This window comes from Bos indicus x Bos taurus, chromosome 1, assembly GCF_003369695.1.
Source record: "Bos indicus x Bos taurus breed Angus x Brahman F1 hybrid chromosome 1, Bos_hybrid_MaternalHap_v2.0, whole genome shotgun sequence".
Lineage (NCBI taxonomy): Eukaryota > Metazoa > Chordata > Mammalia > Artiodactyla > Bovidae > Bos > Bos indicus x Bos taurus.
In genome coordinates, this window is record NC_040076.1 from 117677836 (window position 1) to 117703331 (window position 25496).

Consider the following 25496-nt stretch of genomic DNA (forward strand, 5'->3'; position numbering starts at 1 on the left):
TAAAATAATAAAACAGTTCATTTTCAAGTAACTCAGGAAAACAGTGATCGCTGAGGAGCCACAGCCATTACAGTAGCTTCTACCTGACTTGGAACCTCATTATTTTATTGCTTTGTGGCCATTATAAAAAGTATTCGAGGAATTGAGGATATTCCCTTTTCAGATTTGTTTTTAAGAGTAAATTCAGAGCATTTTCCTTTAAAATAGTTCAACAAGGAAAACATACCTACCAGCATTGGTTGGACTGAACTCTGGTTGTAGATTCTTAACTTATGAGGAGACAGACTATGTCTTTTCCTCACCCTAGTGTTTAATACTGTGCCCAGTAGACAGTAGGCTCCCAAAACACATACTCAGAGTAATATATGCCACAGAGCCTTTGTTCATGTCCTGAGGGATGGTTAACAAGCACCTATCTCTCGCCTAGACCTGGCACATGGGCTCTCCCGCTCCACTGCTCACCTCTAGTCTGTTCCCCAATCACCAGTGTGAGGGTTCCTTTTCCACAGTAATCTTAGCATGGCGTTCTTCTGCTCAAAACCCATCCAGGTTTTACCACAATAAAATCACAAGTCCTTCACTATGGTGTGACCTAGCTCCCCATGCATCTCTCTGATCTCATCTCTAACCACTCACGCTCTAAGCCACTGTATATAGTCTAGTCACATGTTCTTTTTACTCTTCCTTGATTATATCAAACACACTGTTGCCTCAAGGCCCCTGAACTTGCTGTTCCTTCTCTGCCTCCACTGTTCTCCCCTCTCTCTTGCCCCCTCTGTTTATTCTCTCCCTTCATTTGGATCTCTTGCAGGGTGTCCTTCTCAGAGAGGTCTTCCCTGTCTTATCTAAAATAGCATCCTGCCCCATGCCCTGTTGCTCATTTGTTTTTCTTTATTGCACATCTTGCCATGTGACTTTACTGCTTTAACTTGTCTTTTTGCCCCCACAAAGTTCCACAAAGGCATGAGGGGTTTTTTTTTTCCATTTTATTTACTGCTGTTTCACTCCCACCCAGAACAGTGCCTAGCACACAGTAAAATCACTCAGTAAGTATCTGCTGGAAGAATGTACAAGTAACTACATAAGCTTTTCCCAGAAAATCCTGATTTCTACCTGAAACTCTTATCAGAGGACCTAATCAGATAGATCTAAGCACAAAAAGCTAATAATGTAGGTAAATTCTGTATAGAGCCTGGCTGATAGAGTTAAAGTGACCTGTCTTCCTACTTCCATGCTGAATATTCCCGCCAACTCTCAAGACAACAGAAGACAATATGCAACAAAGCACATAAGGAATACTCTGCTTGCCCAGTGGCAACACTCAACACCGTGTCTGCTGATAGACAAAAGACATCCCCGAAAAGAGGAGTTCACTGTACCAAGAGACACTAGAGAAGAGTGCTTAGAGAGGCACTAAGGGTCCAGTCTTACAGGTAAACTGAATTCAAAAAAACGAAGGAGGAAAAGACAGGACTGGGAAAGGAACAGTTGAAGAAATAAACATGGAAACATGGCAAGATCAAAGTTATGCAAAGCCAGAAATAAAAAGCAGTGGGAAGTAAAGGTGGAAGAGTTTGGTGGAGTCAAATTCTGAAAGTTTTTAACACCGAGATGAAGCCTTGATCTTGGCATCTCTTAGGCAGTAGAGGCCAACTGAAATCTTTCAAGCAGAGGAATAATTGATGTATGAAACAGCATCTTAAAAATTCTTCATAAGGGTGCTGAAGGGACCTGCGCCTGGGATGTACAGGTCAGCCTAGAAATGGTTAAACTGACCTAATGTTTAGTCCTTTCAAAAATCAAGCAATAAACTGATGTTGGCTTGCATGATAAAGTGACCAAAAGAAAGAAATTATCAGATCCAATAATCATTTTGGAAGAACAACTAACTCATTGCATTAGGAGCCTAGACATGGGTAATAAAAAAGAAAGGGTAAATTGAAGATAATACATGTAATCTTGCATGATGGCTATTTTCATTTAACAGAAATTCAACAACTTTTAAGTGTTTTATTTGACATTATTAAGATACAACATATAAAAGGAACAAGACAGGGGCTGGGAGAAAATTAACTGCATACAAGCAGGTAATTTTTTTTTAATATAAGAATTGGTAAATTAATTCTAAATGTTAAGGAAGTGGTTAATATTCTGTGACTATGTTTTATCCTAAAATAATGAAACTACTACTAAAGACTAACTATAGCCTGAACAGTATGTGTGTAGCTTATTTAGACTACAGTGTGTCAAACTGTATTGATAATATCTCTGCAAAGACAGAGTATCTACTCTTCCTTGACCACACACTTTATTGTAATATAAGACATACAATACGGGTTTGCTCTGATCTCTGAAAGTAGAGTGACAACAAGAGAAGTCACTGCAGTGAGAAGCCTGTGCACCGCAGAAAGAGTAGCCCCCACTTGTTGCAACTAGAGAAAGCCTGAACACAGCAATGAAGACTCAGAGCAGCCATAAATAAATAAGAAATTTTAAAAATGATTCTCAGAATAAACTATAGAGGTTCTCTTATTGTATATAGTTACAGACAGTAAGCTGCTATCTCTAACACCAAGCACAGTCGCTGGTCAAACAAATGTTGACTAAATGCAAAAGGAAAAATAGTTCTGAGCATACTGAACTTGACTGTATATCCAGGCACAGATGTCTGTTAGTTAACTGGATATATGGAACGTGCTCAAGAGAAAGGTGGGATATACAAGTATGGAAGTCACCAGGAAATAGCTCACCAGAAACAGGCAAGGGCTAAGACGATCATCACCTGATATAAAGCCCATAGATCAAATGTGTGCTATTTTTTAAGCAAGCAGTGAACCAGAGAATAAACGGCAGCAAAGGAGAGTCCCACTTTACAGAAGAAGAGGACTCAAAATACTGACGACTGACTACAGCAGTGTTCCTGATCCCGACCCCACCTACACCCACCCAGCACTGAAAAACATGGCATAGAAGAGAAGTTACTGGTAGCAGGGAGTTGCATATGTCAATTTTAGGGAAGCAGAAAAATGTTGAGACTTTCTGAGCCATAACCTTTTTTTTTTTTTTTTTTGAGGGCAGAGACTGTAAACTAACTTTATAAAATAATTAATTGCTTCTTTCAGAGCATAGCCACCAAGAAACTAATAAACATTTGTTAAATTACTAAAATGCGTCTTTGAGGATGATCAGCCTATGAAAATTTGCTAATACCATTTTGGGGAAAACATCTTTAAATAAAAAGTCAAACTACAGATCATGGATAATAAGCCAAGTGAGGCAATATATAGGTGAAAGCATTTCCCATAACAGAGTACTGAAAAAAAAAACTCAGTCTAACTGTAAGAAATAATCTAGTAGGACACAAAGGAGACACTGCTTTATAGCAACTCCAGATTTCTTTTTCTTCAGAAGTTAAGGCATCCTGAGTATCTAAGCTGGCCTATGAAACTGTATAGACTTTATGGCTAGCATGATACTAGACTTGCTTAGTTTGGGTCTATAATAATTTGTATTTGAAAAGACAAGGTTTTACGTTACTTCTCAAATCTTAGTGAGTTACTTTCAGCAAGTATTACCAGAGAGGGAGGTTAAGTGCTCAAAGCCACAGAGCTAATCACTAAGAATCAGGTCTTTTGGTTCCATATCCTGTATTCTTTCCACTGTAACATTTTGCTGATCTTCTAAAAGTTAACTGCTAACTTCCTCACTGCTATGGGGTTCATAAGAACAACTTACTGATACATTACTTATAAACCCCGACCCCTCCAACTAATAAAGTTTATCTGTGGTAGAAGGAAGGCTAGGAACCAGCTATAGGAAAGGAAAGGACTTGTGATTTCAGTGGCATTTTAGAGCTGTCTATAATTCCTAAAATGGAATGATTCCTGCAGCAAGAAAATGATGAACATTCCTCACTGACTTATATCGGCTTTCCTTTTAAACATAAGAGCTAGTGACAGCTAGTTACTTTCTCTACTTTTTTTAAATTAGAAAAGTTTCAAACATACACAAGAGTATAATGGTATACCATTATACCAGGCTTCCAGGTGGCACAGTGGTAAAGAATCTGCCTGCCAATGCAAAAGATGCAGGTTTGATCCCTGGGTTGGGGAAGATGCCCTGGAGAAAAAAATGGCAACCCCACTCCCATATTCTTGCCTGGAAAATCCCATGGACAGAGGAGCCTAGCAGGCTATAGTCCATGGGGTCACAGAGTCGGACACGACAAATACCATTATACCACCTCATGCACCATCACTGAGTTTCAGCCTCTCTTCTTGCTAGATCTACCTTCCTCTGCTTTTTTTCCTGAAGTATTTAAAACAAATTCTGAGATATATCATTTTACCAACACAAACTTTAGTATATATGCAGAGTACATCATGAGAAACACTGGGCTGGAAGAAGCACAAGCTGGAATCAAGATTGCCGGGAGAAATATCAATAACCTCAGATATGCAGATGACACCACCCTTATGGCAGAAAGTGAAGAGGAACTCAAAAGCCTCTTGAAGGTGAAAGAGGAAAGTAAAAAGGTTGGCTTAAAACTCAACGTTCAGAAAACGAAGATCATGGCATCCGGTCCCATCACTTCATGGGAAATAGATGGGGAAACAGTGGAAACAGTGTCAGACTTTATTTTTTTGGGCTCCAAAATCACTGCAGATGGTGACTGCAGCCATGAAATGACGCTTACTCCTTGGAAGGAAAGTTATGACCAACCTAGTTAACATATTGAAAACAGAGACATTACTTTGCCAACAAAGGTCCGTCTAGTCAAGGCTCTGGTTTTTCCAGTGGTCATGTATGGATGTTAGAGTTGGACTGTGAAGAAAGCTGAGCGCCGAAGAATTGATGCTTTTGAACTGTGGTGTTGGAGAAGACTCTTGAGAGTCCCTTGGACTGCGAGGAGATCTAACCAGTCAATCCTAAAGGAAATCAGTCCTGAATATTCATTGGAAGGACTGATGCTGAAGTTGAAGCTCCAGTACTATGGCCACCTGATGTGAAGAATTAACTCATTTGAGAAGACCCTGATGCTGGGAAAGATTGAAGGCAAAAGGAGAAGGGGACGACAGAGGATGAGATGGTTGGATGGCATCACCAACTCGATGGACGTGAGTCTGAGCAAGCTCTGGGAGTTGGTGGACAGGGAAGCCTGGCGTGCTGCAGTCAGTCCATGGGGTCACAAAGAGTTGGACATGACTAAGCGACTGAACTGATAAAAAACAATGAAGTTCTGATATATCCTACACCATGAATAATCCTTGAAAACATAAGATGAGCCAGACACAAAAGGACAAATACTGTATGATTCCATGTATATGAAATATTTAGAACAGGCAAATCCACAGTGACAGAAAGTAGATTAGAGGTTACCAGAGACTGTTGGGAGGTAGGAATAGGAAGTAGTTGTTCAAGAGGTACAGAGTTTCTAGAGTGATTAGAAAATTTTAGAAATAGATAGTGGTGACGGCTGCAAAAATACTGTGAATATAATTAAAACCACTGAACTGTACCCTTAAAGATGGTTAAAATGACATGTTTTATTTTATATACATACTTACCAGAATAACAAGATCTGTTAAAAAAAAAGAATCTGGACACAGATGTTATACCATTCCCCAAAATAACTCAAAATAGAGCACAAACCTAAACAGAAAAGGCAAAACTGTAAAATTTGTGGAAGATTACATAGAAAATCTAGCCCACCTTGAATCTGATAGTGAGTTTTTAGGTACAACACCAAAAGAATGAACTATGAAAGAAAAAACCAACAGGAGAGACTTCATCAAGGTTAAAACTTCTTCTTTGAGGAAGACACTGTTAGAGTGAAGAGACAAGTCACACCCTGGGCAAAAATGTTTGCAAAATACATATCTGATAAAGGCTTGTTATATGAAATGTACAAAGAACTCTTAAAACCCAAATAAGAAAACAACCTGTCTTGGTCAATTTGGGCTGCCGTAACAAACCATAGACTGGGGGCTGTAAACAACATTTACTTCGCATCGTTCTGAAGGCTAGGAAATCCAAGATTAAGGGGCTCGCCAGTTTCATTCTGGTGATCACCCTCTTTCTGATTTGCATATGGCTGCCCTCTTGCTGTATCCTCAGATGAAAGAGATATCATTTCTCCTGTGTCTCTTCATGACCTAATCACTTCCCAAGGGGCCCACCTATAGCATCACACTGGGTATTGTGACTTTAACCTGAATTGTGGAGGGACACAAACATTCAGTCAGGTATAAAACCCAATTAAAAAATGACTAAAAGATCTCATCAAAGAAGATAGACAGATAGCAAGTACAAATAAGCATATTAAAGCTGCTCAACAATTTTTGTATGAGATACCACTACACATCTATTAGAATAGCTACAATACTGTTGGGATCCTTTAATGGACCAGAACCTGGTGGTCTGGAGTCGATGATAAGAAAGTGAAATAGAGAAAGAGGCTGATATTCCCTTGTTTACACAGAGAACCAATTAAGCCCTTGACACAGGGCTTGCATTGCTCTCGAAGGCACCCCCTCTCGAGGGGGTGAAGGCATAGGGCGCCTTCTCAAGAGGGTCTTAGAAGCCCGGGCAGGAGAGTGAGCATGACGAGTTTCTACACTCAGAGAATTAGCCGGGGAGAGAGAGAAAGAAAGAAAGAAAGACACGGGGACCCAAGCACTGATGGAGCAAAGGTGCTTTAATGATCTTTCTGTGAGTATATATAGGCTGTGGTGCAAGAAGTTTCTTACGACAATGATAAAGATGAGAAAACCAAACATACAGCAACCGTTACCAAGGGAACAAGGGATTAATAATGGTCACAAGGTCAGGAGACAATCCATATCTCAAGAAAGGGGATCGAGACTAAGCAGTTTTGTCTTAAAGAGAATGTTTACTAAAGGAGATTCAAGCCTGTCTCACACAATGACCTCAGTTCCTGGGAGCAGCGTGCTGCTCCACTTGAAAAGAAACAAAGGAGTTGTGAGAAACAGCACGTAGGAATCCTCCTGTTAAACACTCCCCGACAGTTCCCCCTTATTTATTTAAAATTTGTAAAAAGAGTTCTGACCATTAGAGTTTGTTTACTTTTAATAATCTTTGCATGAAGGCAATGGTAGATGACAAATATAATTGTCAAGACAATCACCAAAATTACAGTTCCAGACCTGATGCTGTAAGTAATGCTTTGAAACCATCTGCATGGGTCTAGCCCAGATAATTGATCAGCTAGTTGTTCAGCTAAAGTTTTCAAATTAGTGGAAGAGGACAGATTTTTAGAAAAGGTTTCAAAAATTTCTTTTTTTAATAATTGTACATTCAGAGAGGCATTATCATGTATGTTTTGTAAATGAAATTTGATTTGTTCCCAGTTGTAGGCACTATTATTGAAATGAACAGGAGTAACACAAAATTGAGTAGAATTCCAATCACATTTTAGCATCACGTTTTTGTACTTCTATTAATTGATCTCCAACCCATTTGATGACTGTTTTTAGTTCCTGTATTTCATGTTGAATATTCTCATCTATCTGAAACTGAGTGGCCCACATAGTATGAGCATCTTTAGTCCAATTTTGGATAAAATTATGTGTTTGAATTGAGGTTTATAAAGTAATGCCAGTGATGGCAGCAGTGGTGCAAATAGCTATTAATCCCAAAATGCCAAAAATCAGTCATCCAATGAACCGTTTAGATCGCCGGAGCAATTTAGTAAGTAACTGGGAAGCAAGTCCAGCCATGGGACCTTCTTCCCAGGACCGCTGGAGATTTATTGGTAACCACAGATTATAATGAGATCAAAGAATCAAAAGAGAGTCATTTCTCAAGGAAGTAGAGGAGTTAAGACAAGTATATAATTTACAATTTATGCAAGTTACAGAACGTAAAGTCTTACTGAATTGTAAATTTCCTATAGCTATAACAAAAGGAAGTGGAACACAAGTTTGTATGAAATATGATTGATTATAACAAATAGTTTCTATGACCACGATTGGTCCCTGTGAAATGTCCAGTCCAAGTCCTAAGTTCTTCGGTGTTCACAGCAAGTTTCCAGATTCCCATTGTTTAGGCCCAATCTGTTTATCAAGGACGATTCGAGGACGAGGGGGGGCCATTCCACCGTCAAGCCACCCAAGAAGTCCTCTGTCATGGTAATGCTCCATTGCAGTATTAGTAACCTTCCATGCTACTTGGGTAACATAATCACACACAGTGTTGTTAATATCATCTGAGCAGTTAGATAACCACATACCATGGGGTCCCCAGTGACAACTCTATGATTATCCATAAACATTAATTTTCCTGATTTGGCCTGACATTTGTCCCAATGAAAAGGAATATATTTAAAGTTCTTATTAGTAAATCCTTTGCATAGTGTTCTTTGATCTTTCCTTAACTCTTTCCCTAAAGTTTCAGTAGTATAAACATGGTTCATGGACAAAGAAAGGGCAGTAAATAATCCAAGCAGCGTCCGAAAGTCCTCTTTGGAGGCAGGATGAAAGCCCATGTTTGTCAACTAACATTAATATATAATTTTGCTGGGCCCATGCATAAAGGAAGGATTTCACAGCCTAGAGAAATATTAATTAGTTTTCCTTCTTTCTCAGGATGAGAGGGCCCCTCCAAGTTCCAAGGAGGGGGCATATGTGTTGAGTCATTAGTGGATACAATTGGTCCTATATCTGTCCATTTTATAACCTACAATAAAAAAGGGGGGTTAGGTATATAAGCCCAATAAGTGTGATCAATCAAGTCAGCCTGAGCGGGGGAAGCAAAAGCAAGCAAAGCAAGCATAGTGAAAAAATAAAAAAATATTTTCAGGATTTTGAGGCATTCCCTGTTGAGAAATCAGATTTTCAGCTTGATTAGTAAGGATTTTTATCTGTCCTCAAGTAGGGAGATTATAAGGTCGATGACGTCGAGTGCGGTGTTTTTTGGAAATTTTTAAAGCTGCCATGGCTTGTACTGGAATTTCTTCCTCCTGGAGTTTTTGTTGTTTCATCTCTAGTTTGAATGTTGGGGGCCCTCTTAGATTGAATATTCCAAAGAGGAAGCCATGTGAGTTCATTGGATCCATCTGGAGAAACAGAAGCATACCCTTTTCCCTGTAAGATTAGTTTCTTAGATTTCCACTGATTAGTTAACCTGTCTTGACACCAAATGGGCAAAGGAAGAGAGAGATCTTTCAATGTCTCTAAATGTTTTTCTGCTTTTGTCAAAATATCTCCTTGCAGTAAGTTTTTAAAAATTTAAAACATAAAGCTATATTAACAATAGTTATAGAAAGAAAGGAAAGCGGTAACGATGAAAACATTCCTAGGAAATATTTCAGTCCAAAAAAAATCATCTAGAGATCTGTTTGGGGACTGGTATTTAGCTGTGGTTTTGAATTAATGGGTTGATTTCCTCCTCATTCAGTACATACATTTTTCCTGATATAAAAAGAAATGGGATCTGACTATGTTTTAAGTGGTTTGTGTTATTTGGGGCAAAGGATTAGGAGCAAACACTCAAACATTTTTTCCAAAGTGAAATTACTGAAAAGCTGATGCAGAACAAATTGACAAATAAAATGCTGCTCACATCCAAATACCTGACCTTGTCCCTGGAAAGGAAACACAGCCTAGCAGCTGTTCAATCTCTCTGTTCAATGTGTTAAGGAAGATGATTATACTTTCAAGACAGACCTGAAAAGAAGGTGAATATTTTACACTTTTGATACTCTTAGAAACAAATAACTTAATTGGCAAATGGTGTCTTTTTATGTTGTTTTTGTTTTGTATTGTGAAACAGGCACTGAAGTTGATGTTATTTTGTTTTAAGAATCTTACAGAATGGAAACAGAAAAAAGCTATATTAACAATAGTTATAGGCTTAAAGAATATACTGCATTAGAATCTAGTAAAGTTTGCTCTGGATTAGGAAGATCAAAGTGTTCCTGTGTATTTCCCCTTATTTAATTTTTATTTGTAGTTTTAGTGTGTAATGTGTTCGTTTAATTATGTCTTGTGTTTGTGGATTATAGGAATGTTTGTAATCTGTTTAATACAGGATGCATGTAAAAATTGTTTGAATTATTTAGAAATATAGGCAGGGCCATTGTCTGTTTTTATAGAATTAGGTGTTCTCATTATTGTAAAGTAAGCTATCAGATCAGTTATAACATGTTGTGTAGTTTTAGCTTGGAGAGGTGTGGCCCATATAAAAGAAGAATTTGTATTGATCGAGACATGTAAGAAGGAAGAGGAACAAAGTTCAGAGCAATGAGTTACATCCATTTGTCATAAAATTCTCCTTCATTTGTCATAAACCTTTTTTATACTTTTGTGTTCATCATTTTATTTGCCATTTCGTATATCTTTTTATTAAAAATATGTATTTTACTTTAGCAACTATGAAGTGTCTTGTATATTAGCATTTTATAGATTGGTGAATATATTATATCATATTATATATTTATTATATATATAAATATATGTAACCATATTTATATACATTATACATTATATATTTATTACTAGTTTAAAATCTCTTTAGTTTTTCTGTAAGAAAAGCTTTCTGTAAGAGGAAGTTAATGTTCAGTAATTAATGTTTTAAAATCTTATTTTATTTGGAAATGACCTAGCTATTTAATAAACTTCTATTACTTAGTTTAGTGTAACTCTATAAATTTAAGTTACCCCAATCCTAAGAGATTATTTTAGATTATAATAATAGATTATTCTATTAAAAATATAATTTTTTTAATAGAGTTTATCTAAAAGTTTTCATCTCATTTATATATATATATATATTTGTTAACAAACTTAGTTTACCTTAAACCTAGGCATAATAAAAGTATTACATAATATTGATGACTTAAGACATGTCTTAATTAGATTAGCAAATAATTACATTTAAATTATATTTACATTTAAATAAACATTATATTTAATATTGAATATTTTTCAGTTCATGTGAAGTTGAATTTAAATAGAGCTTATTAACTTCATATTATCCAAAAACAAAGACATATATTGAGACATAGATAATTTTAAACAGACAGGCATAGTTTTCTGCTTGAAATTTAAAAAATTTTTTTTTCCTGAGTTCCACCAACTTGTTTATGGCTGGAGTCCTAGATAGAGTGGGCTGTGTATCCCAAGGACATGATAAGAGTTAACTTTAGGTTTTTCTTAGGCCTGTTTTTGTTTCTTAGGCAGAATTGGAGCTCCAAAAAAGTACTTTAACAAGTTAACCTTTTTCTAACTGCATGTGTAAGAAGAACCGGTTTTGCAATTTCAAAAAAGATTTTATTTTAATCAGTTTTCTCTGGAGTCTAAAGAATAGCATGGCCATTCAGTGTCAAAAATATCATTTCTCCTTTTTGTAGTTAAATTATTAATGATATATGCATGAAGGAATTGCTGTCACATTGGATGTAAAGCCTTGGCTACAAAATTTTGACAAATAGTAGGACTGTTAAGCAGAGAAGGAAATGGCAACCCACTCCAGTGTTCTTGCCTGGAGTATCCCAGGGACGGGGGAGCCTGGTGGGCTGTTGTCTCTGGGGTCGCACAGAGTCGAACATGACTGAAGTGACTTAGCAGCAGCAGCAGGACTGTTAAGCACACCTTGAGTTAACATAGTCTATTGAAATCTTTTATGAGGCCCAATATGATTAGGATAAGGGAGAGAGAAAGTGAATTTTTCCTGGTCTAAAGACTGTAAAGGTATATTAAAAAAGCAATCTTGTAAATCAGTAATAATAATGTGCCAATTTTGAGGAATAGTAGTAGGTGATGGGATCCCTGGTTGTAATGTATCTTTCATAGATGCATTAATCTTTTTTTAAGGTCTCTTAATCACGATGGTATGATCACTAACCTAGAGCCAGACATCCTGGAATGTGAAGTCAAGTGGGCCTTAGAAAGCATCACTATGAACAAAGATAGTGGAGGTGATGGATTCCAGTTGAGCTATTTCAAATCCTGAAAGATGATGTTGTGAAAGTGCTGCACTCAATATGCCAGCAAATTTGGGCAACTCAGCAGTGGCCACAGGACTGGAAAAGGTCAGTTTTCATTCCAATCCCAAAGAAAGGCAATGCCAAAGAATGCTCAAAGTACCGCACAATTGCACTCATCTCACAGCTAGTAAAGTAATGCTCAAAATTCTCCACGCCAGGCTTCAGCAATACGTGCATCATGAACTTCCAGATGTTCAAGCTGGTTTTAGAAAAGGCAGAGGAACCAGAGATCAAATTGCCAACATCCGCTGGATCATCAAAAAAGCAAGAGAGTTCCAGAAAAACATCTATTTCTGCTTTATTGACTATGCCAAAATCTTTGACTGTGTGGATCACAATAAACTGTGGAAAATTCTTTAAGAGATGGGAATACCAGACCACCTGACCTGCCTCTTGAGAAACCTATATGCAGGTCAGGAAGCAACAGTTAGAACTGGACATGGAACAACAGACTGGTTCCAAATAGGAAAAGGAGTACGTCAAGGCTGTATATTGTCACCCTGCTTATTTAACTTCTATGCAGAGTACATCATGAGAAACACTGGGCTGGAAGAAGCACAAGCTGGAATAAAGATTGCCAGGAGAAATATCAATAACCTCAGACATGCAGATGACACCACCCGTATGGCAGAAAGTGAAGAGGAACTAAAAAGCCTCTTGATGAAAGTGAAAGAGGAGAGTGAAAAAGTTGGCTTAAAGCTCAACATTCAGAAAACGAAGATCATGGCATCCGGTCCCATCACTTCACAGGAAATAGAAAATAGTGGAAACAGTGTCAGACTTTATTTTGGGGGGCTCCAAATCACTGCAGATGGTGACTGCAGCCATGAAATTAAAAGACACTTACTCCTTGGAAGGAAAGTTATGACCAACCTAGACACCACATTAAAAAGCAGGGACATTAGTTTGCCAACAAAGGTCTGTCTCATCAAGGCTATGGTTTTTCCAGTGGTCATGTATGGATGTTAGAGTTGGACTGTGAAGAAAGCTGAGCGCCGAAGAATGATGCTTTTGAACTGTGGTGTGAGAGAAGACTCTTGAGAGTCCCTTGGACTGCAAGGAGATCCAACCAGTCCATTCTAAAGGAGATCAGTCCTGGGTGTTCTTTGGAGGGAATGATGCTGAAGCTGAACCTCTGGTACTCTGGCCACCTCATGCAAAAAGTTGACTCATTGGAAAAGACTCTGATGCTGGGAGGGATTGGGGTCAGGAGAAAAAGGGGACGACAGAGGATGAGATGGCTGGATGGCATCACCAACTCGATGGATGTGAGTTTGAATGAACTCCAGGAGTTGGTGATGGACAGGGAGGCCTGGTGTGCTGCGGTTCATGGGGTTGCAAAGAGTCGGACATGACTGAGTGACTTAACTGAACTGAAGAGATGCCATTTGTTAGATTTCTTTTTTATAACAAAAATAGAGTTCCAAGGAGAGCAAGATTCCTCAATATATTTTAATTCTAATTGTGTGTCTATGAGTTCTTTAGTAGCCTGTAATTTATCTTTCATAAGGGGCCATTGCTCTGTCCAAATAGGTTCGTCATTCTTCTAAGTTATTTTAATGATTGCTTTGTTTGTTAAATGAGCAGTGGCCCTTAGGAAAAATGTGGAATGTATATCTGAGTTTGCCAAAGAATCTGAGATGACATCATAATTTGAATCTCTCCTTTATAATCTGAATCAATTATTCCAGGGTGAACAGTAATTTCTTTAGAAGTCAAACTAGATCAGCCAAGTAAAAGACCGAAGGTTTGTGGGGACAGAGGTCTAAAAAGTCCGGTAGGTACTCTAGAAGGGACTGCTTGAGGGTAAAGGAAAAAATCATATATGGCTGGTATATCGATGGTAGCCAGATGTTGAGGGTTTGAGGGAAAAGATAGAATCTGCCCCTGTTTTTTGTTGTAGGGGACCTGGGCTGGGGGGTCCCCTGTTTGGAGTTTCTTAGAATAGGTTTTCTTTTAATATCAAATTTAGATTTATAATCTTTGGCCTAATGCATTCCTCTATGGCAGCAAGGGCAAATTATTGGAGGTTTTTTATTAGCCTTCTTAGGGTAGTCCCTTTTTAACTGGTTTTTATTTCCACATGTAAGGCATCCTTCATTTCCCTTTCTAAAGGTAGCAGCCACTGTCTCAACTACCATTTGCATCTTTTGAGTTTCTGATCCTAGATTGCAACAAGCCTCCAAATAATCAATAGTAGTCCCAGTCTCACAAATTGGAGCAGTAGCTCTTTGATATTCCTGATTTGCATTCTCATAAGCAAGTAATTTCTCTAGCTGTTTCTTGGTTTCTTCTCCGATTACAGTATGGGAAATAGCAGTTTCTAATCTAGCTAAAAAATCAGCATAACTTTCATTAGGTCCTTGTAATATTTTAGTGTAGCTACCTGTAGGCTCTCTTTGAGGAGTAATTCGATCCCAAGCTTCAAGGGCTACTGTTTTACATCGTTCATGCAATAAGAGAGGGCATTGTGTTTGAGCTTCTATGGTATCAAATTGTCTGGTGCCAGTTAACTTTTCAAAAATAATTTGGTTTTGCGGAGTGCCAGCTCGAGTATTCTTGTTAGTATGATCTCTGGCTATATCATGAAATCACATTGCCCACTGAAGATATTCTCCAGTTTAAGGAGAGCTTTTATTAAAACTCGCCAATCATAGAGAATAAAGTTTCCAATAGAAGATGCTACAACATTTAGAAGCTCTTTAGTAAAAGGCAAATGTCGGTCATACATAGTTATAGCCTTTTTCATTTGTTGCATGTAAAAAAGATTAATATCGTCATATTGAGGTATTATGTGCCCTTGAGCGTCAAGATTTCTTATAACTAGAAAGACGGAGAAACCATTGGCGTCAGAAATTTGTGATGGCAAAGCCATTAATTCAGAAAGCCTCTGTTGCAGAGGAGAGCGACTAAGTACTGATTTTCTGCAAATACGAGTCTGTGCCAAGGACTTATCATTATTGTCCAGAAGAGCATTGCCAGTTTGGTGTCAAAAAACATCTTAGGAGAGTCGTTATTAGAATCATTAGGTTCTAACAAAGGAGAGACTTCTGGATTCGTGCCTGCTGGCAGAGGAGGAGCATTTGGAGCAGCCGGGGCAGGGCTAGTAGGAAAATTTTGAAATATTTTGTGTTGTTCTAATTGGGTCTTTTGTAAAGTTTCATCATCTAATTCATATTCAAGCAATAAGTGTTCTGTCTGTTGTCGAATATCGTGAGGGCTAGAATTTACCTTGAAATGGCAGAATTACAGCTTTAATGAGAGCCCACATGGCCAGAAATCAATTGGAATATATTTTCCCTGCTTGGTAGCTTGCTCAACATTTTCTTTGACCCGGTGCCAAATTTCTAAATCAAAACTGCATTTATCAGGGAACCAAGGATTACATTTAACCACTGTCTGAAAGCAAGCCTCTATTCATTGGTGTGAAACCAAAAGTCCCTGAGCTTTAAACAAATGGTGAAGTAAAACAGAGAAATGATGGGGCTGTCTAGCCATTTGACCAGTGTCTTAGTACTTATTGACCTCAATAGGCCCTGAGTCACTCCACCAGAAATGCCATGTATACCAGAGTCCCTGTTCGGGCGCCAGTTGTTGGAGTCCTTTAATGGACTGGAACCTGGTGGTCCAGAGTCGAAGATAAGAAAGTGAAAGAGAGAAAGAGGCTGATATTCCCTGGTTTACGCAGAGAACCAATAAAGCCCTTGACACAGGGCTTGCATTGCTCATGAAGGCACCAGGCGCCCTCTCGAGGGGGTAAAGGCACAGGGCGCCTTCTCAAGAGGGTCTTAGAAGCCCGGGCAGGAGAGTGAGCAGGACAGGTTTCTATGCTCCAGAGAATTAGCCAGAGACAGAGAGAGAGAGAAAGAAAGAAAGACACGGGGACCCAAGCACTGATGGAGCAAAGGTGCTTTAATGATCTTTCTGTGAGTATATATAGGCTGTGGTGCAAGAAGTTTCTTACGACAATGATAAAGATGAGAAAACCAAACATACAGAAACTGTTACCGAGGGAACAAGGGATTAATAATGGTCACAAGGTCAGGAGACAATCCATATCTCAAGAAAGGGGATCGAGACTAAGCAGTTTTGTCTTAAAGAGAATGTTTACTAAAGGAGATTCAAGCCTGTCTCACACAATGACCTCAGTTCCTGGGAGTAGCATGCTGCTCCGCTTGAAAAGAAACAAAGGAGTTGTGAGAAACAGCATGTAGGAATCCTCCTGTTAAAGACTCCCCGACACAATACAAAACACTGACAATACCAAATGCTGGGGAGAATGTGCAGCAACAGAACTCTCAGTTATTGCAGCTGGGAGCGCAAAGTAGTACAGCCACTGTGGAAGAGTTTAGCAGTTTCTTACAAAGCTAAACACAGTATTACCACATGATCCAGCCATCATGCTCCTTGTTGTTTACCCAAAATGTACTGAGAACTTATGTCCACACAAAAATACACACACAAAAATTTACTGCACCTTTACTCTTAACTTCCAAAACTTGGAAGCAACTAAGATCTTCTTCAATAGACAACTGGATAAACATACTTTGGTATAGCCATACAATGGAGTATTATTCAGCAATAAAAAGAAATGACCCATCAAGCCACAAAACATGAAGGGAACTTATTCACACATATTTGCTACTCCAGCTGTATTGCTGCAACTGTTGACAGTCTGCAGCACATAAAACTATAGAGATGGTAACACATCAGTTGGTGCCAGAAGTTTGTGGGAAGGAAGGAGAAAAGGGTGAATGGATGGAGCACAGGGGATTTTCAAAGCAGTGAAATTATTCTGTATGATATAATTATGGATGTATTACATGACATTTGTCAAAATGCATACAATTTGTCAAAATGCATGGAATTATACAATGCAGAGAGTGAACTCTAATGTAAACTATGTACTTTAGTTAATAATATATCAATACTTATTCATCATTTGTAATAAGTGTATCACACAAATGAAAGAGGATAATATTAGGGGTATTTTAAGAAGGGGATGGGCATATAGGAGACCTCTATACTTTCTACTCAATTTTTCTGTAAACTTTAAACTGTTCTAAAAATGAAATCTATTAATTAAAAAACTAAAGTATATTTTTACAAAGCCAGGACACTATGTTATTCTAAATGTCAATGTCATATAAGACAAAGGCTAAAGAAGAAGCCCAAATTAAAGAAACCCAAAGAAATAGAACTACAAGCAATAAATGATACCAGCCTGGTTACTACTGTTATAAATGAACCTACTGGAACAAACAACTAAACTAGAAAAAGAACAATGAATTAGATTAAAATAGCCCATCAACAAATATCCTATGGTTGGTGACTTAAATGCAGTACCACAAAAGAATCTCCTTATTCTTAAGAATCCACATGAAAATATTTAGACACAAAGGATCATGATGTATATAACTTACTCTCAAATTATTCCAGTGAAAATTTTACATACATATATAAAGAAGGAGAGCAAAAATGGTAAAGCAATAGGTTGCAGCCAAAACCTCATGTCCACTCAGAACTTGTGGATGTTACCTCATTTGGATATAATTGCTTTCCAGATGTAATCAAGTCAAGATGAGGTTTTAATGGATTTGGGTGTTGTTATAAGACGCTTACTCCTTGGAAGGAAAGTTATGACCAACCTAGATAGCATATTCAAAAGCAGAGACATTCTTTTGCCAACAAAGGTTTGTCTAGTCAAGGCTATGGTTTTTCCTGTGGTCATGTATGGATGTGAGAGTTGGACTGTGAAGAAGGCTGAGTGCCGAAGAATTGATGCTTTTGAACTGTGGTGTTGGAGAAGACTCTTGAGAGTCCCTTGGACTGCAAGGAAATCCAACCAGTCCATTCTGAAGGAGATCAGCCCTGGGATTTCTTTGGAAGGAATGATGCTAAAGCTGAAACTCCAGTACTTTGGCCACCTCGTGCGAAGAGTTGACTTATTGGAAAAGACTCTGATGCTGGGAGGGATTGGGGGCGGGAGGAGAAGGGGACGACAGAGGATGAGATGGCTGGATGGCATCACTGACTCGATGGATGTGAGTCTGAGTGAATTCCGGGAGTTGGTGATGGACAGGGAGGCCTGGTGTGCTGCGATTCATGGGGTCGCAAAGAGTCGGACACGACTGAGCGAATGATCTGATCTGATCTGATCTGATGGAAACTAATATTGTAAGTAATAGGTGAATCTGAATAAAAGGTATATGGGTGGTTTTGTAGAAATCATGCAGTTTTTTTGTCCTCTTAACAGAGTCTTTCTCAGAACAAAAGTTTTTAAACTTTGAAGGACAGTTTTTCTAAGTTTGAAATTATTTCCCAAAAGGTTAAAGATGAATACAATAGGACCAAGAACCTGAACAGAAATTTCTCCAAAGAAGATAGACAAAAAATAGTAAGCACATGATAACTACATAACATCACTAATCATCAGGGAAAGGCAAGTCAAAACTACAATGAGATACCATGTCACATCCATTAGGATGACTACTATCAAAAAACAAAAACAGAAAATGACAGTGTTAGCAAGGAAGTAAAAAAACTGGGAGCCTTGTGCAGTGCTGGTGGGAATGTAAAATGATGCAGTCACTATAGAAAATAGTATAGCTTTCCTCAAAAAATTCAACAGAGCATTACCATTTAATCCAGCAATTTCACTTCTGGATATACACCCAAAAGAACTGAAAGCACAGACTGACAGATGTCCCTCTATGTTTATAGCAGCATTATTCACAATAGCACCTAGGTATCTATCAACACATGAATGGATAAACAGTATGTGGTATATATAGAGAATATTATGAATACTACTCAGCCTTAAAAAGGAAAGAGATTCTGACATATACTACAACATGGATGAACCTACAGCATGGATAAACCTTGAGGACATTATGCCAAGTCAAGCAAGCCAGTTATTTATTATTCTACTTAAAAAGACTAGAGGGTTTCCCTTGTGGTTCAACTGGTAAAGAATCCACCTGCAATGAGGGAGGCCTGGGTTCGATCCCTGGGTTGGGAAGATCCCCTGGAGAAGGGAAAGGCTACCTGCTCCAGTATTCTGGTCTGGAGAATATACATGAACTGTATAGTCCATGGGATTGCAAAGAGTTGGACACGACTGAGCGACTTACACTTTACTACATGACTAGAATAGCCAAATTCATTGAGATAGAAAGCAGAATGGTAGTTGCCATGGACTGTTTAGGGGGGCAATGGAGAGTTACTGTTTACTGGGTGCAGAGTTTCCATTTGGGATGATGGAAAAGTTCTGGAGATGGATGGTGGTGATGACTGCACATGTGAATATAGCTTATGTCACTTTACACTTGAAAATGGCTAAAATGGTAACTTTTACGTTATGTATATTTTATTACAAAAAATATAATAACTGTATGTGTGTGTGTGTGTGTGTGTGTGTGTGTATTTGGAGGTAGGGTGATTCGACAGGCTGATTTACATGGAAATGCAAAGTGTCAAGAATAGCTAAAAAATTGTTGAAGAGCATGGCAGAAGGACTAACTTGATCACAGTATCAAGACTTACCATAAATCTATAGTAACTGAGATAAGAAGAAGACTGACAGAAGTCCAGAAACAAACTCACATGCATGGACACTTGACTGTGTCACAGTTGACCGACACTACAAACAGTATATGTTTAATAGCTGTGGGACAACTGTATATCCTTATACAAAATATCAAATTGGAAACAAATTGGGCCCTCATTTTACAGAATCAATTTAGACAGACTAAATGTCCAAACATGAAAGGAAAAATTATAAAGCTTTCATTAGATAATATCCACATGATCTTAGAGTATAGAAGTTCTTTTAAAACATGCAAAATGCTACCATAACAGAACTTTAGTCCTGTGAAAAAAAATAAGCAACGAAACCAGAAGACAGTTAGGACACATAAAATCAGTGAAGGACTGATTCACCAACACACCCACAACTCTTGGGGTGGGGTAGGGAGGCGGTGGTTGTTGTGCGAATATCTGAAGAATTCCTCCTACATGTAAAAAGCAGGGGAGGACAACCCAACAGGAAAATAACATGAAAGGTGCTTCATGGAAGTGAAAATCTAACTACTAAATAAAAATAGGCACTTCACCTCACTGATGAGGGAAATGTAAATTAAAACCACTATGAGCTATTTTTATAAACCCACTGGATTGGCTACAATTTAAAAGTCTGTCAGTACAAAATATTGGTTCAGATGTGAACCAATATACATATTGATGGGAATATAAACTGTTAACATCATCACTTTGAAACAGATTTGGTATTATCCAGTAAAATAGAAGATACGTATATCCTATGAGCCAGCTAATCTACTTCTAGATATATACTCTATAAAGAAATCCATGCTCACATATACCAGGATATAGGTACAAGAATGTTCTTAAAAGTATGGTCTGTAAAGATCCCCTCAAACTGGGGAAACAGAACATTGTATATCAACAGTACTTCAATAAAAAATAAAAACAAAACAAAAACCTAATTGTCTATTAATAGTAAAATGGATATACAATATACTTATACAATGAAATGACATTGAATGAACTACACATACATGCAATAAAGTGGGTTAATTGCATCCAAAAAATGTTAATAAAAGAAGAAGGACCAAAGAATACAATTCAAAAATAGGAAAAATTGTATCATATTGTTTTGGAATCCATACATAGGTGATAAAACTTACGGGAAAGGCAATGAAATGATTATCATAAGCCAGCATGGTGAATACTTCCAGTGAGGAGGAAAGGATTATAGTCTAGAAGGGGACACAGTATTTTCTGCGATACTAATAAGGTTCTGTTTCTTGAACTGGATAGTTTCAGAAAAATGTCTTATAAACTTTTCTGTATACACATTATACTTCACATTTCTAAAAAATGTGAAGGTACAGTAAGGATAAACACCACTCCATAAAGATGAACATGGCTACACAGTTATGCTGGTTGGTTCATAACTATGAACCTGAAAGGTTCAGGCTCCCAGGCAATCGTACTTCCCTATTCCATCTGCCCATCTACTCTCCTAGAATAACAGACCCTACCTTTCTGTCCTTAAACCTCCAACATCTCCTCCCCTATCCTGTCTTTTGGTTGACGATTCTGTTTCCTACTTCACTGAGAGCCATGGAAGTAAAGAATGCTTCCACAGCCTGACCACCATAAACACTGCCAGGACTTGGGGCCCACATATTCTACTTTCCCTTAGCTTAGCTCTCCATGCACCTATCTAAGGCCAATCCACCTATTTGTACACCAGGTCCCATGCCTTCCTGCCTTCACAAAGATACATATTATAGCAATTCTCCCATCTATCTCCTATATCATCAATTTTCTTCAGCAAACATGCTATTACTTCTCAATGAAATTTCCCCTACCAGATGCTACACCATTTCTTTGCTCTCCTTTCTGAAGGAGATCAGCCCTGGGATTTCTGTGGAAGGAATGATGCTAAAGCTGAAACTCCAGTACTTTGGCCACCTCATGCGAAGAGTTGACTCATTGGACAAGACTCTGATGCTGGGAGGGATTAGGGGCAGGAAGAGAAGGGGACGACAGAGGATGAGATGGCTGGATGGCATCACTGACTCGATGGACGTGAGTCTCAATGAACTCCGGGAGTTGGTGATGGACAGGGAGGCCTGGCGTGCTGCGATTCATGGGGTCGCAAAGAGTCGGACACAACTGAGTGACTGATCTGATCTGATGGTTAAATTTCTTGAAAAAGTTGTCTATAGTTAATATTCCTCTCCTTCCATTTTCAAACCCACCACAATCAGGTTTTTGGACTGATCACTCTGACAAAACTGCACATGATGATAATCAATATTCAATCAGTTCTCATCTATCAGGAACACTTGACACAGGTTATCAATCACTCTTTGCTCTTTAGAGACTGAAATCACTTGGTTTCTGATAAACCACTATTTTCTGATTTTCCCCTGTATAACTGGTCACTCGTTCTTGGTCTCCACTGCTGATTCCACTCGTTCCTTACTCAGTGTTAGGCTGCCCCAAAATGACTTTGGTATTCTGTCCATTTATACTCATTCTCTTGGTAATATCATCAGTCTCATGATTTAAATACATATTTATACCAATACTTCCAGTTGAGGAATGAAAGTCCTGATTCATTCAAATGTCTAACAGACATCTGAGATTCCACATATCCAAAACTGATCTCTCAAATTTTCTCCCCAAACCTGTGCCACCATTTATTAACCATCCTTATTTCTTTAAGGCAATGCCTCCCTCAGCTGCTGAAACCAAAAAATCTGGAGTTGTCCTTGTTTCTTCTCCCCACATCTAGTCCATCAATAAATCCAGTAATTCCATTTTACAAATATATTCATCTCCTCTACTGTTACCATTCAAGTCCAAGCCACATTCATCTTTCACTTGGGATTACTGCAACAGCCTCCTATTTGTTCTCTCCACTCATACCTCTGACCCTCTACATCCTATTCTTAACACAGCAACAAGAAAGATCCACTTAACTTTTAATTTAGATCTTTTCTTTTCTCTGCTCAAAATCCTACAATGGCTACTCATCTTACTCAGAAGAAAAGCCAACTATGCATGCTCTTTTTTAGCCTAGGACAATAGAAACATCATTCTTTCTTTCACTCTCCCTCCACTCCCCCTCGTTTTAGAAAACAGAAAATAAACACACAAAATGGAGCCTTAAAAAGTGATTCCTAAAGCCAGTCCTCAAATTGGCCTATGAATAACTTTTAATTAATCCACACTGTATAATGACAGTGCACTGCATTTTTATAAATGTTGATATTTATTTAACATGTGATTTTCCTATTTTTTTGTTGTTAAACTTTATATTCATAAAGTAATGGTTATTATATTTGGTAGGTTTTTTGAATAGTTACTTGGAAAAATAAAAATTTTGCAGAACTAATTTTTTTTAATTGAAGTATAGTTGACAGAATTATTAATGCCTTTTCTTTTTCTCCTTTCCACTCTATGCATTTTCTCTACTGAATTAAAAAACAGAACATTTTTACTGGCATAGAAATTGAAAATTCTACGGAACTACTGGCCAAAAAGATTTAATTAGCATGTACCCACATTGAAAGCTCACTAAGCTTAAGCAGGAGAAACTACATTAGCTAGAGTGTTAGACCCCTCCCCAGCTCTATCAGTACTGGCGAGGTGACATTAAATTTTTTGCCTTTCTGACCCTCTATTTCTTCATATACAATAACCATTATGGTACCCATTTCATAGGAATATGGAAATTAAAATGAGATGATACATTTAAAATACATCGATACATAACAGCTACCCTATTGTGTTTAGTTAACCCAACACTATATGTTTTTAGTTAACACAATGTTAACACAGTGATGTAGAGAGGAGAGAGAGTAGGAGGAGGATCAATGGGAGCAGACCACCTGGTGCAAAGAAATATTTTATCCACTGATGTTTTGAACTTCTGGCACATGGGGATAATAAAAAGCATTTTGTTCAGTTTCATTATTGTTTTTAAAATCTCTGAAGACTGTGTACCCACCCCTGCCCCGACTGTTCCTGCCTTTACCAGGATAAACCACAGCAAAAGACCACCTTCTACATTCACTCATTAATTACTAACTGAGAATTAGGCATAGGGTATGGCAAGGACTCAGCAGGTAGTATTAAAGTATGATCACCATGTATTATTAAATAAACTAATGGTGGTTATTTAGAAAATAATAACTTACCTTTTTTGAATTTATGTACAGGGAGTTTCTTAAGTTGATCTTTACGAAGTCGGTTTCTTCTAGCTCTATGCCTATCCTGGACAAATTTTGTGATCTAAAAATAAAAGAGAAACATAAAGAGAATCAGATATTAAACATGCAAATAGAAAATGACTATTAAAATCATAAATGCCTTTTAAGTTTCTAGATAGCTGCTACAAATCAATTTATTTAAACCCTAATCACAAGGTTTATTAGCTAAAATATCTATGATTAGATGTATTGACTAGTTGTATTGAACTTTGTCAATTGGAGGGTTGAAATTTCTATAAGTTACAAACTAATAAAATTTCCAAATTTTATAATGAGTATTGTATATGAGGAAATAGAGGGTCAGAAAGACAAAAAATTTAATGCCATATCGCCAGTACTGACAGAGCTGGGGAGGGGCATGGGTCTAACACTATAGCTCTATCATTATTATTAGTGGTTAGCCCATAAATTATCTTTTGAATTTTTATTCACTGACCTAAATTATCTTTACTTCACTCTGACAGAAACATTATTAATAACATGTAACTATTTGTTTGCAAAAATATAAATGATAGACTCTAGGTTATAAAGACTTCACTAAATAAAAAATGGGTGAGTTGAAATTTCTGTAAGTTATAAACTAATAAAGTTTTCAAACATAACAGGCATTAAACTGCACTTTCAGTGGTTCTAGTAGCAAAATGGACAGAACTAATACAGATAACCTGTATTATAAATATACAGAAATATCAGATAAAAATATACAAAACATTTTAAAATATAAATTGCTATGCTTACAAGAATAAAAATAAATACATGAGGTCAGGAGCAAATGCCAAAAACAACATTCACAAAAGAAAATTTTGACAGATTTGACTACATCAGTAGACTTCTGTCTACATCAATGACTTCCGTCCTCAAAAGATACTGTTTAAAGATAAAAGACAAGTCACAGACTGGGAAAAATATCTGCAAATTGCATGTCTCACAAGGGATTTCTATCCAGATTATATAAAGAATTCAAAACACAATAATAAGAACACAAACAACCCAACAGAAAATAGGTAAAATATTTGAATAAGCACTTCACTGCTGAAAATATACAGATGGCAAATAAGCACTTGAAAAGATGTTCAACATAATTAGTCAAGATAAAAATGAAAATTCAAAATCACAAACACTGCTTTATTTTATAGATACATGTATATATATATATATACTATATTTTATGTGTGTGTGTATATATATATATACACACACATACTATATACCTACTAAATTGAAAAAGACTGACTATACCAAGTGTTGGCAGGCAAGCAGAAGGGCTGGCACACTGATATACTACTGGAAGGATTGTAAAAGTGTACAACCATTTTGGAAAATAGTTTGGTGGTTTCTTATAAATTTAACTACATATTTATGAAATGACCTAATCATCCCACTCCTCCTTATATTTTGCCAAAGGAAATGAAGGTGTATATCCATAAAACACCTTGTACACAAAGGTACAAAAAAGTCTATGTCAGCTTTACTTAATAGCCCCACACTACAAACAACCCAAATGTTCATCAGCAGGTAAGTGAATAAACAAAACTGCAGTACAGTCATACAATACAATACAACTTGTCAATAAAAAGTAAGGAATATCAACATTCAGTTCAGTTCAGTCGCTCAGTTGTGTCCGACTCCTTGCGACCCCATGAATCACAGAAGGCCAGGCCTCCCTGTCCATCACAAACTCC

General features: G+C 37.5%; 1 protein-coding gene across 2 annotated transcripts in view; it reads right to left on the reverse strand.

Moving 5' to 3' along the window:
• The window catches only part of RNF13 (ring finger protein 13), a 127278-nt gene that overhangs the window by 13495 nt on the left and 88287 nt on the right, over positions 1-25496 (reverse strand). For both annotated transcript variants that reach the window (XM_027543655.1, XM_027543651.1), the window contains one exon: positions 23743-23836. In XM_027543655.1, the coding sequence (XP_027399456.1) occupies positions 23743-23836 (94 nt within the window). The remainder of the gene's footprint in view (positions 1-23742; positions 23837-25496) is intronic.